The sequence below is a fragment of the Solea senegalensis genome, linkage group LG14 (assembly GCF_019176455.1).
Source record: "Solea senegalensis isolate Sse05_10M linkage group LG14, IFAPA_SoseM_1, whole genome shotgun sequence".
In the NCBI taxonomy this organism is placed as follows: domain Eukaryota; kingdom Metazoa; phylum Chordata; class Actinopteri; order Pleuronectiformes; family Soleidae; genus Solea; species Solea senegalensis.
This window is the reverse complement of record NC_058034.1, coordinates 6,820,261-6,836,055: the sequence shown is the minus strand read 5'-3', so window position 1 is coordinate 6,836,055 and position 15,795 is coordinate 6,820,261. Positions and strand designations below refer to the sequence as shown.

Genomic DNA, 15,795 nt, shown 5'->3' with positions numbered 1-15,795 from the left:
GCGATCACAGGAAATAATATGGAGTCAAAATCTAATCAAATAAAATACTTTATTCTAACAACAGGAAAGAAAGGGAGTGAATCGAACCACTGTAAAAATAAAATGTAATGTGTCTGTTTAATTGTATCTTAACTTCTGTGGGTTTGATTTATCTTCTGATTTAATAAAGTTGCGAGTTAGAAAGGTGCTTAAAAATAAAATGTATTATTATTTTTAGGCGTTATGACTAGAAACAGCTTCCACGTTCAACTGATTTTACAACAGTTAAACGGTATGGAGAACATTTTAAAGTGTTGTATGGTTATCTATGTATCCATCTGTCTGTCTGTCTATCTATCTATCTGATTGCGTTTTAAATTAAACTGAGTGGTGCTTACGTTCTTTGACCTGCAGGTGGCAGCATTGCTCTTTGTAAATGCTCTGATGTCAGCGAGCGGTGAGAGTGTCAGCAGAGGTTCAGTCCACAGCATCATCTGTAAACCTGTTTTATTATCACCAGCCGCAGACTCACAAATCATGAAAGAATAATCTGATTTTTTTTGTGTGTTTGTTTGTGTGTTTGTTTGTTTGTTTTTTAGTACTATCGTTGAATTACTTGGATAGGAAATATTTCTACCCCATAACATGTTTAATCATTATCTTTGCAACTCTGCAAACTGTGAATATTTGCAAAACGTGTTAATTCCAGCATGTTCTATTATTAGCTGTATGATTATATATTATTATTATTATTATTATTATTATTATTATTATAAGTCGAGCTGATCTTGAATTTCATGGGTAGTTTTCATTTTCTTTCTCACTGATATGAAAGAGCTCCATTTCAAACTGTTTCATGACTCAAATTTTCATGATGTCTTTTATGTTGCAGGGTTTTTTTTACTTTTTACGATGAAAAGGACTTTTTTGTACACAGTACCATTTATTTATTTTAATAATAAAGTCTTAATCGAATAAGCATGTTGTGAAAAAGTGGATGTGCCAACTAATAATCAGATGATCATAAGCTGATTGAGGCCTGCTGACTGGTTTGAAAACACTGGGTAACTGTGTGGCAATAGAATGGTAATCATTTTGTAATAGGAAAGTAACATTGTGGTAATTCTGTTTTATATTTAATGTCATTTCCAGTTTGGTAATTATAGTGGGACAATAAAGAGATAATATTACAGTTTGTCCATGTTATTTCCAAAGTAATATCCATGCAGTAGTTGGTTATGATAATTACAATATACTATTAAAATGTTGTCGCTGCACTGCATTGTAAAGTCTTACCAAATATTGTATTATCCTGGTTATCAGGCGTGAATGGGGAGGACATGTTGTGCCTCTTTGTGTCTGTCCAGTCTTTAAATAAATCTGCTCCATTCTGCTGACAAATCCCACACGGACAGTTCTTTTTGAAAGGTTTTAGTGCCCAAACAAACACACTTTATGAAAGTGTGTGTGTGTGTGTGTGTGTGTGTGTGTGTGTGTGTATACCTCTATATGACCTTTTCTGACATAAACATTGACCTTGTCAGGACCAGTTGTCCTCATGGTTAAGTTAGAGCTTGTTTTATCTATCTGTCTGTCTGTCTGTCTGTCTGTCTGTCTGTCTATCTATCTATCTATCTATCTATCTATCTATCTGTCTGTCTGTCTATCTATCTATCTGCCTAAAAAGCATTTTACTCTCATCTTAGTTCTTCCTCGGTTCCAGTGCTTAGTAACTACAGATAAACGTTTCGAGCAGTTTTCTTTAAAATAACATTTATTTCCAGCATATTCATACAATGTGACAGCACAGCTTGTAACATCTGAAGAGGAACTGACTTGACCCAGCACGTTGTCACAAAAATGTTTGAGCTGACTAACAAAGATAAATGAAAAGTCAAATATAGCATAGCATCATCTCATCGTTACCAAATGCGATATATAATACAAGCAGTAATGAAACTAAACAATGCGAGATAAGTGAAATGAAACAAAAAGAAAAAGACTTGTCATTTACAAAACATTAGTTCAACTTTTACAGCGGGGGGAACAGGGTTAACATATGTAAACTACAGGTTTTAATAACTTAATTGTATTATTCCATATGTGTGAGAGAGACTGTAATGCATATTTTAAAAAAAAATCAAAGTCATATTTTGATCGCAGTTACAATCAGATGAAATTTTTGTTGGGCTTATTTAAAAGAAAAAGAAATCTCGTATTAATAAGTCTAGTAAATTATTTCTACGTATCTTCCATTTCTTTTACATCCAGCAGAGCTGACAGTGAAATCGACGACGACGAAATCATCTATAATTTAAGTATTTTGTGCATCTGGGTTTTACATTTCCCCCAGTTTGGTCACCATTTACTGAGTAGTCTATAAATATCTTTTCAATGTCATGTTATTTTATTGGTGGAATATAATGATCAGACTTATACAGTTAGGAATGTCTCCCAAACGTTTTGTCTTCTAACAAATAAAATCACTTTTAAAACTTGCACATAAGTGAGTTGAGTCTTTCCCGCTCTCACCATTTGACTACAAGTCAGATAATCCTATAATTTACAGTAAAAATCTGTAGCCCAAACACATCACAAGATTTTAAGCCAGAACATTCAACACTTGTGGCTACAAATACAGCGGGATGTGTGTGTGTGGTCAGTCCAGCAGCCTCACTGCTTGTCCGGCGTGTTGTTGACCAAAGGCCCGTACAGGCCGCCGGCATAGCCCTGCTCTTTGTGTAACATTGTCCTGTCCCTGATCAGGTCACTAAAGGCGTAGTCCATCGGGGGTCTGAAGCCCAGAGTGGGCATCAGGCCGGTGGTGGAGTAGGGCGTCATGAAAGCCAGTCCCCGGCTGTGGGCAGAGTAGGCCAGCCGCAGCGGGTTCAGTCCCAGGTGTGTACCCAGAGGATAGGTGCTTGGGTCGGTGCCGAAGTGCGGGGAGTTCGGTTGGAGAGGCGAGAAGGCAGAGCGGTTACTCAGCGTCATGGCTCCCGGTAACATGGGCCTTGTTGGTGCGGCTGTGGACGTGGAGGACGGCGGTGGTTGTTGGGCGTTTTGGAGCATCCTCTCCGCCGTCCACGTCTCCTCCGACCCGCTTTTGTTGGCCCCATGTGTGTCGCTGTTGTTGAGGATCTGCTCTATGGCCTGAACCACGTCTTTACCACATCCCTGCAGGACCAGCTCCAGGACGCTCCGCTTGTGGCTGGGGAAAACCCGGGTCAGGATATCGATGGCGTTCATGTGCCGGGAGGCCGCAGAGGAAGGAGAAGGTTCCTGGTCGTCTTTGTCGGTCTCGGAGCCGGAGTCAGAGCCCAGAGAGCTGACCGAGCCGGGAGTCTCCTCTCCGTCCTTCAAAGGCTTGGACACCGGCGAGTTGATGAAAGACTCGCTGTCTCCGTTCTCCGAACCCGAGCCTCCATGTCGACCGTCAGGAGAAGATATGCCCGGGGCCGAGTCGCTCTCAGTGGATGTCGGTTTCCCCACAGACTGCTGTGGCGTGGCAGAGCCGGAGTGCTGGCTCTTTGGAAACAGCTCGTACTTCTGGATACTTGAATCTGTTCATAGAAGCAGAGGAATCGCAGTTTGAGTAATGTATCATCACAAAGTTATAAACATTATATTTATATTATAAATAATAATAATAATAATGATGGACTGCCCTCAGGAAAGCGCTACAGAGCTGCCATAGCAACCAAAAACATCTGCAAGAAGTATTTCAATATCAATATACGTTGGTTATAAATTGTGAAGACAAATATGTGGACACTTATTATCATTATTATACTTTTGTTATTGTTATTATTACTACTATTATTATGATTATGATTATGAGCGAGTATTGTTATTATTAAACTATCAACATCTGTCACGCTTCTCAGTCAATATTACAATATTAATATGACACAGAGGTCAGAAAAGACTTTTGTTGCACTTGTGTGCTTGAATGTTGTTTATGCGCAAAGGTGAACTTCTCTGTGCACTGCTCTCTCACCTGAGTTGCTCTCGCTGCTCACAGAACCAAACACCTCGTAGTTCGGACGCGGGGGGATGATGCCGTTGGCGGCGGCCAGAGCGAGTCCCTCCGCGGTGCCGTAGAGCAGCTGCAGCTCCCGGGCTTCGTTCTCCTCCTGCGCCTGTTGCCGCCGCAGTGCCACCTGCGCCGCCATCACCCGCTGCCGCTCCGCGATCAGGGTGCACTTGGCGCACATGCAGTCCTTCCAACGGCAGTAGCGCTTGTGGCCCTTGAGCGCGGACACGACGCCGTGGTTCCTGCAGCGGGCGCACTTCGGGGTGCGCGGGTACTTGTCCGCGGCGCGAAGAAGCAGCGGAGGGCCGCGCAGCAGGCTCCCGGCCATGGACACCGGGATGGATGCCGCCGCCGCCGCAGCTGCTGCAGCCGCTCCTGCGTGGACTTGAGAGGCAGAGGAGACCGTGGGGAGCTCCGGTCTCAGATCCATGCCTGTGATTCTCACTGGTGTCACTGAACTATATGAAGGAGAAAACAACACAGTTCTGAACTTTTTTCTGTTGTCTGTGTTAAATCGTTGAAGTTGATCACATCTGTTCAGCTCAGCATCTCTGGTGAAGTCAACAGGTGAAGTCAACGCTGTGAGTCTATAATGTCGAGGCGAAAACGAAAAAAAAAAAGATCGATGATCGAAACTCTGGTGGAAAGTGTCCTTGAGTCTGTCAAAGAAGCAAACACAAAGAGCAGATACAGTCGACTTTAAATCCGAGTGGAGCAGGAGCAGAGAGGTGCGACCATTCCTCCCCCAGAAGAAAGTGAAAAGTGTCCAGGAGGAGCCGAGGTTGTTACTCACCGCAGCCTGAGACACTAACTTCCTCCTGAGATCTAGTCAGTGGATACAGATCCTCGCTCCCCTCTCTCCTCTATTGTTGCCTCCGTTTTCATTAGACAAATTTGACAACAATGTGGCGTCTGTCATTGGCCAAAGGGGGAAGGAGCAATCTGATTGGCTTTCCTCTTTTTTTTCAACTGTGTCCGCCTGAGTTATTTTCCAAATATCAAGTGTTAAGAATCTGAAGGGAGTTCCCGGAAAGCTCAAATCGATGCAGTAAATTTCCAAAAAAAGAAATTTATAGGTTTTCAACAATAGCCCGTGATATTCTGAGGTGCAGCAGCTTCATCGTAGAATAGAGAATGGGCATGTGGCCAAACTAATTACCCTTATACATGAAGGACAATTTGTATCATTACCAACGCCCACTTTGATTTCATTATATCCTAACAAATATTATACGTTTATGCAAGTAATTACTACGTTTATGTAGTAATGAATTTGAGACTTTATTTCTCTCCCAAACGCAGCTGATGCGTGTAGTCTCGTCATCATGGAGGGTAAGTAATCTATCATTTACTTCATGGATTCAACAAGAGGCTAAATTTGCTTTTCTATGAGAATTTCTTTTTTCGTTATTTGCAGCAGGTTTTTATTGACCGCAGATAAGTGGGTAAAGAACTTGCACGCGCAGTTTACAGGAACACTGGTGTCCAAATTATTCATGATCTCGTCTTATGGTCGTCACATGTAACGAAATCTCGTTGCAATTTTTTTTTTTAAATACGGTTTATTGCAATTTACAACTTAGCGATTAACTCACGCAATGAAACAGTGAATTCGTGGAGTGGTGAATTAAACGCGCGTGCCAGAGCACAATTTTCGTTTGCCTTGACTTAGTTTTTCAAGTATATTTATTTTTAAAATGTCAAAAATGTGATGTAAATTAATTTAAAGACATTTTAAAGAAAAAATATAAAAACGACTATTCACTCGATATTTTATGCTGTTATTTCTGCTAAAATTATTTATTTCCTCTGATCAATGCAACTCTCCGTGTCGTGACTCGTGACACATGTGATCCGCGTCTGTGCATCATTACAGCAAATTATTTCACTTCATTATTATAATTGTAATTATTGAATTGAACATATTTTTCAATAAAGGCTATTGTTGATTATTAATTATTAACATTATTGTGCAATTTACATTTTCAAATCAGCAACATTATTTTTTTCTGTAGGGAAGCATAGAAACAAACGTTTAAAATAATCCTTAAATGCTTAATGCAACGAATTGTTAACATAACAATAATAATAACAATGATGTCTAATTAAAATACCATATCCTTATATAAACAAATAACATTTTTTTTAACATTTTAGGATTGAAGGGGGGTTTACATTGGTTTTCTCCTCCGTTTTTTTTAGAAAAGTGAGCGGCGACTCTTCCTGCCGTCGCTTTTATTAAAAAGACTAACCATAACAGTGAGGGCTCGCTCACATGCAGAGCTACAAAAGGACAGCGCGCGCGCGCTCCAAACACCTGCTTTCTCACCTGTTCACCCAGTGCAGCAGAGAAATCATGCAGCTTTATTTAAATCCCTTTAAAAAATGTGTATCTGTTTTAAATAAACAACTGTCCCCTGAAAAACAACAACTAAAAGAAAGATCAACAATAATAGTCTATTGGAGCTGCTGGAGAAAGGAATGAAATGGCTGCTCGGTGCGTGCATGTGCATCTCTCGCTCTCTCTCTCTCTCTCTCTCCCTCTCTCTCTCCCTCTCTCTCTTTCCCCCTCACCAGCCTTATTGTTTACTTTCTGAATCACTGTAAGCAAATGCCATCTGTTTCCCTCGCCGCTGTCATCTGCACCTTAATTACCTCGCCAACAGGCTAATGGATACGATATTAAAACTACATCTTTTTGACATTCAAAGTAATTATGTGCATGGGCGGATGGAACTCGCCTGTTTGGTAAAGCGATAGTTGCAAACTGCAGAGGCAGACTACAGGCAGGGCCGTGCTGTTCACCTGCAGCCTGTCGTTCCTCAGTATATTATCACTTTAGGTGCCATTATAGTGTGATGGTGGAGAAATGTCTTTATGTAGATTCAGTGTTTCCTCCCAAATTAAGTCATTGTAAGAGCAGAAATAAGGCGAGAAGCTGCACATGTGCACAACAAAGGACAAGGTACTTTGTTTATAGTTGCACATAGTGCACATACAGACCCCAGGTGGTGCTCAAGCATCTGCCCCCGTTGCTCTATGTGACCAGGCACATGTATTTATTTAAATTTTAAAATATATGTGTATGTCACCAATGGCTAATGTTTAATTAAAGGTGTGAAATAATGCACCAAAAACAGTTAAGTTGTATGCCAGGGCTATTATTCAATTACAAGCTCAGCTGGGCCACATTTTCAAACCAAATTTAAAATTGAAAACCAATGCAAATTGCATAAAAACAATAAAATAACTGTACGTGAACACACTCTGTGGTAGTTGCAATAATGTTTTTCACTTTGAAATAAAATTGTTTTGCTCATTCTGTCCGTGGTACACCACAAAGTGTATTAGTTTTAGTAAATTAGTTAGTCATATTTAACAGCATGGTGCAACTCAAAGTGCATAAAATCAAAAAGGTGCACAACATCAACATAGTTTGAATTAAAATAAATATGTGTCACATATGACCCATGCATGGTCAGTGCTACTGTAGGAATTTATGTAGGGACCATGACTGGCTGGGCCTCTAAGATGTTGCTTTTGGGCCACATGTGGCCCGCGGCCCCCACTGGAATAGACATTTATATGCAGTAATTTGTTAAACAATTGAGTATGATTATTAATCATCTACATGTAAACAAGTGCAGGATTTTCCCCGTTCATAGTCGGTTAAGTGCAGAGTTAATACCACAGTTTCCATGTTGAAAGTGAATTGAAGTGACGTAATGAGATATACTAATCAATCCATCTTTGTACAGTCCACACCCCAAAGAACTTTATACAACACCAAATAGTAGCAGGAATAAAAACATCCATTGCTACGTGTTTATTGTCCACAGAGGGACGTTAAGGCTCCTGTGAATTAATCCTAAAATTTAACGCCGACTCTGGTTCCGACTTTAGTTTCACTGGCGCGTAAACTTCAGTCCACTCATTGTTTTATCATCACTGTTGGCGAAATGTTCATTTTTCAAAGATATGCATTATGACGGGGGATTAAGTTCGCCATTCTTCCTCCTGGTCCAATTAAAAATGCCCCCCGCGCAATTAAAAGTGACTGTGAGCACTTAGAAAATCCAACATTCTTTTTACCACTTCATTAGGCGTGTGCATCAAAAAAAAAAAAAAAGAAGCTCCGCGCTGCTTTCATTTCTTTCATAAAGGCTACAGAGAGAGTGGGTTTTTAACACCCTTTTAAGATCAAAACAAAGGCCATGCTTGACCCAACATATGTAGCAGCATGTTTCCGCTGCCCCTGCACCCCGGTGCTTCTTTCTAGCGGCCTCTCCCACTGCCTCTGCCCCGCCTGCAGCCCACATGGGCCCGGATCCCCTCCCGTGCTCTCCCGCTGCAGCAGCCGGCTCTGTCACACTGAGGCAGAGGTTAGAGTAGCAGTTAGACAAGAGGCCGCGGAGAAAAGAGACGCGAGGGGGTTTTTCACTCAAGTATTTACACGCTTGACGGGCGCACCGAGCACAGGCCCGGGCTTTTCAGGCGAGAGGCTGTTAACCTGCGCCACTTCACACCAGCTCCACCGCGCACACGGATCAGGCTTAATGCATTCCTTTAAAGGCAGAGTCGGGGGAGCAGCGAGGGCTGGGGACACACTGGACTCACCGCTGCGCATGGTTTATAACCCGCTGTACACGCACACGCACAAAGGAAGCGTGTAAACTCTTAATCACGCAATAAATGTGTTTTAAATAAGGACGAGGAGTGAGATTTGCAGAGAGAGAACCAAAGAGAAAGCACTCGGAGAGCGCAAACCTGCGCCAATAAGGCCGCTCAGTTTCGTCTCCTCCAGTGAGTCATAATCTACATTCCAAGAAAATTCCATCCAAATCTGACCTTTACTTTTCCACTTATGATGTAAATAAACAGACAGACAGACATCACCTCCTAAACGGAAACAACGCGTGGATTTCAAAACATCGGTTTGTTGGTGATGATTAGTTATAATAATATATAATAATAACACTGAGTAAAACAATAATAATGCACTTTAAAAGGCAACAGTGCACATTCAATTGGGCTTAATGTGTACAATATATAAGTAAAATGACTGTATTTTTCAGTTTAAGTGACTAAAATGAATATTACTACAATAATACTGTTACGTTACAAGTCATCAGACAGAACATTTTTCAATCATCATTTACTATCGTTGCATCATTGTGAGCAGCACTGAAGGAACGTCATGTACCGAACGCTCATTTCATCTCGAATTATCCATCGATATGTTTGACGTGAAGTGCAATGAAAGAAGGTGCAATAGTGTAGCAGCGAGTGAAATCACTTGCATCGATTTGAAGTGTTGTAGTGAACATTCCCCTGCAGCAGTGGTGGAGAATCAAGTGAATGGAAAGTGTGAGCTCGCAGCCTCACATGCAAAGGTCAAACATACATATAGAGGCTACATTTGAGCTGAAGAGGCACTTGAGCTGAAAGAGAGGAAGGGAGAGGAAGGGAGAGGATGACCCCCTCCAAACCCCCTCCGGCTTTATCACCCCCTCAACCGCTAGAATAACACTTATTGGTAAATGGGGGATAACCCTCTGCCATGGCGTATGAATATTTGAAGGGTTCCTCTCTGCCAGAACTGATGGCCAGCGCTCTCTCTCACACTCACACACACATACACACACACACACACACACACACACACTCTCTCTCTCATTTTATGCCCTCGAGCTAGTTTGGCAGGGATTATCTTTGTTTAATGAATGGGCTACAAGTATTCATCAACACAGCGAGATTATTGGGCTCTTTCTGCAAGGCCTATAGCGGCATATAACACCCATGTGTGTGTGTGTGAGAGAGAGAGAGAGAGAGAGGGAGGGAGGGAGGGAGAGAGAGAGAGAGAGAGACCTACACACTGCAGCCAATTAAAATGCACTCTCCCCTGCTCTATCCCTCCACATCTGCCTCCTTTCTCCACCAACGAATGGCGCAGAAAAGAAGGAAGCTCATGAATAGCCGCTCATTGAGATCACAGATGGAGTATGGCTTTCTTTTTGCTAGAAATTTGAGAAACACCATTGTCCCCAATCAAAACTCAATGTGTTCGCCTACAATGGCGCCGGCTTTGAGCTGCGCCGCTTCAATTGGCCTTGTTTTTGAAACTTGAAGTGTTCCGCACAAAGACGCGGTCCTCCTAGATCCTAGCTTCGCTGCAGTGTGTGTGTGTGTGTGTGTGTGTGTTTCTCAGAAAAAAAAAAAAAACACAATTAATATGAAGCTGTAATTACTCCCCTTCACGCCACTGCACCCATTCAAGACCCCACTGGCCCATTTATTACTTTATTCCATGCCGACCTTAATCCACATACCAGTATGTATGTATATATTTATATACATATACGTATGTATGTATATAATCGTATTTCGTTATTATAATTTAATTAAAATCAAATGCAGAGGTCAAATGTAAACGTGTTGTATTAGTACATTACTGTGGTTGTTTTATGATTATAGATTCTATTTGTTTAAAATTCTGTCTTTCGTGCATCAAACATTATCTTCAGAGAGACGCGTGCCACTGAGTCTCTGTTATAAATATATACCCCCTGGAAAGCGTCAACGCCAATACATGCTTATAATTCTGTATAATATTGAATACATTCAAATGGACACAGGTGAATAAAACTAGAATCTTCTCTCATGAACACAGCACAGGAAGTGTTGTATATATTTTTAATTACTTATATTTTAATGCTACGCCCACATAAACTCTCCCTGAAGCAACAACATTGTTCTTATATCAACAACAAAACGAAATAAATGCAGTCTTTTGGGTCTTTCATGCAAGTAAACAATGAGAAACTACAAGATAAACTCTCTTTGCAATTATTAAAACTAATAATAATAATAATTTCCTTTCTTATTTTTTGATTTTTGTTTTAACAAGGTCATATTTATTTATTTTTTAACAAAGTTTAAAAAAAAAGAAAGAAAAAAGAACAGTGAGTCCTGACTATTTTTCTCTTTTAGCAACAGTTTAAGTGATAATCTGCAGATGTGCTGCAGCGGTGACTTCATGTCTCTCATCAGTGAGATGAAACAATAAAAGTGTCATGTGCTGCGCTCCATATAGGCTTCACTGTATGTGCTGGGTTTACATATTAAGAGAAAACAGTGACAGTAGCAAGTACTGAGACGATAAGGAGGCCAATTATAAAATCAGATTACCTACTTGTTGAATCCCCTTTGCATTGTGCATTTTCTCCCACCTAATTATATCTTAATTGTTTAAATTAGACCTATATATTTTCTGCTTCACCAAAACAGCAGCTGAATAATAGGCCTTTCATTAAGGATGCTAGAATAAGAAAAAGCATGATACGGTTCCAGCCTTTGAAGCATTTAGAGCTTTATATGTCTTTAAATCAGATTAGTAACATGGTTGCGAGGAGAATGTGTGTTTTGTTTTTTCCAAGATAAAAATCAAAGTCTTTCCACGTCTATTGTGTCATTAACAAACGGAGCTGTGAGCAGAAAGAGACAGCGAGGCAGAGATGACCCTCCCTTTGTGTCCATCCAACAGTTTAAGCTGCACAGATTCTGTTTCTTTGGGCAGAGCCAGCGTCTGAGAAAGTAAACTCGGGGTGACCCTCTAGGTTAGGCCAGTCTGGGACACAAGGGGAGATCCTGTGATTCAGGGAGCCGCCGCGCTCTGAGATCTCAGTGGGTCCCACTTCAAAAGGAGGGAGGGGAAGACGACGAGTATCAGGAATTTTTGTCCCCTGCATTCTTGACCCCGGTGGAGCTGGTTAAACATCACAGACGCTTTCCTCCTTTGTCGCACAGAGGATCACGACAGAAACCTGATGTTGCCACCACTGAATTTGTGTCCCTGGAAGCCGACAGAGTAATCTCATTACCACACGAGACACCTCGTCTTCCCCCCTGTGTCACATCTAACGGCTGCTGACACTGATGAAGACATCCAACCAAAGATTGACTAACAAGTCAAAGATGTCTTGTAGTAAATATTTGAAGTTATCTTTTGTGTGTTCAGTGGCTGTAACTAACATTATTTTGATTATATTCAGTTGAAGGCGATTTACAGGGTCTGTTTTAAACTGAAGTTCTTACATACAGCCCCTTTAAATGTCATGATTTGGTCTGATATGTATAAAAGGAGGTGTTTTTCTCAGTTAATGAGGTCTACGATTCTGATGATGATGATTATAAGACCAAATACACATCCTCAACTAAAACTTAAAATTATATGGATATTTAAAGTTACCTATTGTGTGTAAAGGGCCGTCTGAATACTGACACTGCACATTAAAGAACATAATTTTGTGTGATTCACACCACAGAATCTCAAAAGGATATTTTTTTGCGACCGGATCTGAAAGTCATAGTGACTTTGACGTTTGACACCATTTCCACTGCAAATAAATGAAACTGTGTTGAGTTTACGTGGACAAAAGAGAAAAAAAAGCAAGCTCAGTTCTTTAGAATAAATGTGAGTTCAAGATAAAACGTTGAAATGGAGTCCATAGTTTTCTTCTTGTAATACATTTAAATTCTGAGCTAAAATATTAACAAGTCCAAAACTTAAAGAGGTTCATTTACAAAAAAAGAAAACAGCAAAACCAGAGAATATTTGTTTTTTCTGTTTGACAAATGGCTACAACTATTAACTGGTTATTAAAGTAGTTGCCAATTATTTTTCTGTTAATCCAGTAAGAGGAATCAGGAGGACACTTAATCAGTTTCACTTGAATAGAGATCGCGAAGATGCTCACGAGTCATTTCTAATAATTCATGCGGATAAATCAAATATTCTTCCTTCTGTGCAGACGCCTGAATGTGTCTATCCCTCTGTCATTCTTCTTCCTCTCAGTTAAAAACTTAATAACAACAATTAAAGTTTGGTCAGGTATGAGAGAGAAACTTCACTGAGTGTGGCTGACATTTCCGACCCTCTCACCATGATCAGCTGCAGCAGCACAAAAGAGCATGCCTGTGCACACTTAAAGCAAAACGCTGCGTGTTACAAACTGTAATCTCACACCTGAGAGGAGTCGCACTATGTGTATGTGCGGGAGGAAGACGCACTGTGACAGATGAGCAGAGGTGCACCTGTCTGTCTCTTTGCGTAATCACACCTGGTTCTTTACGCTCACTGAGCTCATGAGCCTGCCCCGACCTCTCCCTCGCCCTGAGTGAGGGAGAGGTTTGAGAGCATTTTCACCCTTTCTGGACCCCACTGTACTGGCACCCTGCATCTAAGGCCTCATCCACACAGAAAGGGAACGTTCCCCTTTTCCTTCTTTTGTTCCAAGTATACGGTACAATGTGTACAATCACACAAACAGACAGACAAAGGTCGTTTTCACACAGGCACTGACATTGTCAAGTTAGGACCTAATAACTCTAATAATAATAATAATAATAACATATTATTAGAATATAAATAAAAACTGTAGTGAATAACTTCTAAATATTAACAAATGTTTATCAGTTTCAAACCGATGTCAAATGAGTTCACACAATTTTGAGTTTCTCAGTGTAGCAGTGTTTAGATCTCGTGTCACCTGGTGACATTCCCGTGCCGCACGCAGGAAGTGAGTCCTTTCTTGTCAAGGCAAACAAAGGCGAAAGCAACATTGCGCTATTAATGCAAGACAGCTGCAAACAGGTTGGAGTATGACTGAACAATAAGAAGTGTCGACAAAAAAACGTTTCAGAAGTGAATTTTCCCGCTCATAAAACCTAGTCTGCAAGCTGATTTAGAAACATAAATTCTACTCCGACTTCATTCCTTTTCTTGTCTTGTGTTTGTTTGTTTACCTTTGGAGCGACGGTGCAACCCCTATAGCGGCGAGGTGTCCGGCCACTTGGTGGGCATTGAGATGTCCGGCATGGAGTGTGGGGGGGGGGGTTCCAGGTGTGATACAGCTCCAACCTGGTTACAACACCGGAGGTCACAAAGACATCACGTGACACGTCTGCGGAAGATTGCAGGGAGTGCAGTCAAAACTGTGAAGGTGAACAAACTTACACTAGCCAAGAAAAGGAAATGTAGAATACTTTTGTGAGCCAGAATGAACCTTTATGGACTAATACGTAGAAACATGAGTGTTTACTCTTACCGTCTTTGGTAAAGATGGAGATAAGTAATGACTTACTGTAAAAGTGCAAGTTTATCACACTTTCATCCACCACAGAGACCATCTTTTGACAAATCATATGAAGCCACCCTACAGGAATATCTGTGCAGCAGGGGACCCTCATCTTATTGACTCCTCTGGATTGTGGATGACCGTGTCTGAGTCTTTGAGACTCAGCGCTGTCAGCAGTAATTGGTCAAGTGCAGGAGTCCTGCTCAGCCTTCATATTAAAGTGGTGGAGATTAGCCTGCCTGACTGAACACCTATAGGCTGCGTCAAAAGGTTTGTCCAGCTGCTGAACTGTTTTCCCCTTGTACTCTTGCTGGCCTGTTATAAGAATAGTGTAAACACTTTGGTTAAGTGTTAACATGCCTTTCGAGACCTGTAAGGTTGCCTGAATGTAGTCACAGGAGGCCCGTAGGTCCTCCAGAACAGGATTTCCAAACCTCTGGGCCAGTGATCAGTACAAAGCCTTGGGCTGAGCTGAACCCAACTGTGCAAACCAAGCTGCATTGATCAACCTACTGCATTGATCCATTGTTGATTACATATTAAAGGGGAATTTATATTCATTTAAAAAGACCAAAATCCAAAGAAGACTCCACAGGCACACATCTTCTACGCTATGACCACATTGCACTATGTTTTGTTTTTCCCATCGGAGGTCTCTCAAAAGGCTGCAATTTGCCACAACACATCAATATGGTGAATTTGGAAATAATAAAAAAAAAAAGAGCATTACTTGTGTTTCTTCATTGAGATATTCACACAATCACAGCTCACATGCTGCAGGCTCATTAGTAAATTGGTCTTTCTATGGCTCGTGAGAACCTAATTACTATGAAGACTAAATCTTTGTAGCAAATGTATTGTTTTCCGTGTTCCTTTAAACAATTTTTCATATTTCAAAAGTTACAAGTCAAATTTTGCCACAAACCTTTGACATCCCCGTTCAAAAAAAAAAAGTCTGAATAGTTTTTAGAAACCGGAGATAGATGCTCAGAGGATGTGTCATGCAGTGTTTCTGTCTCATCTACTCACACACAGCGCCTTAAGCAACATTGCCTGTCAGGTCAAACCTGGGGAAGTGTGGCTGACTGAGCACGTTACACCGACTCATTCCTTGCGTGAGAAACAAGACGGCAACTGAGAAACTGACAAGCGCACAATCACACTCGAGCACACTTGTGTAATTCACTAACATGAGCAGCCCCAGGTTTTGACGCACAAGCGTACCTTACATTAGCAGATGGATGATCTTAAAGAAGATTTTAGGACCTTGTTTTAAATAAACGCATGATATATGAGATAGGTGATCTTTTATCTCACTCTTTTACTTATGTTTTTTATTAAAGATATTATTATGCTTGTCAAGTCTGTGCTGTCTGTAATCTACCCGAGTACAAATAAAGTGACTTGACTTGAAAGTGGAAGCTTGTCATTTAAAACTAAATTCAAATGAATCTATTTCAGCTCCTATAGCTTTAAACCCCTGAGGAACCTTGTCGCATTATAAATTGTTTTATTCACAATAACAACCATAGGATAACAGGAGAAATTCAAGGCCTTCAATCACAACTCAAGTTGCAGGTTTTTTTTATCCCTCTCATATTATTAAAAGGAAAGTTTCTGCCATCCATATTCATGCTACACATCACT

General features: G+C 40.9%; 1 protein-coding gene across 2 annotated transcripts; it reads right to left on the bottom strand.

Annotated features, from left to right (window-relative positions):
* Positions 1-1,735: 1,735 nt before the first annotated feature.
* dmrta2 (DMRT-like family A2) lies at positions 1,736-13,834 on the bottom strand. Of its 2 annotated transcripts, none has more exons than XM_044043692.1 (3): positions 13,817-13,834; positions 3,977-4,470; positions 1,736-3,539 (listed from the first exon to the last, which is right to left on the bottom strand). In XM_044043692.1, exons 2-3 carry the CDS (start codon positions 4,440-4,442, stop codon positions 2,653-2,655), a joined length of 1,353 nt encoding a protein of 450 aa, XP_043899627.1. In that variant the 5' UTR covers positions 4,443-4,470; positions 13,817-13,834; the 3' UTR covers positions 1,736-2,652. The 2 variants fall into 2 exon arrangements, with proteins under 2 accessions (XP_043899627.1, XP_043899626.1); XM_044043691.1 differs by lacking the exon at positions 13,817-13,834 and adding an exon at positions 6,342-6,500.
* Positions 13,835-15,795: the final 1,961 nt, after the last annotated feature.

What these genes read in the sequence shown, in the direction of transcription:
- dmrta2 (XM_044043691.1), bottom strand. Translation starts at nt 6,370, where the DNA reads ATGATTTCTCTGCTGCACTGGGTGAACAG. An exon ending in CTGCTGCACTGGGTGAACAG is followed by an intron (nt 4,471 to 6,341) that starts GTGAGAAAGCAG and finishes TCCTTCATATAG; the next exon opens with TTCAGTGACACCAGTGAGAA. An exon ending in GAGCAGCGAGAGCAACTCAG is followed by an intron (nt 3,540 to 3,976) that starts GTGAGAGAGCAG and finishes TTCTATGAACAG; the next exon opens with ATTCAAGTATCCAGAAGTAC.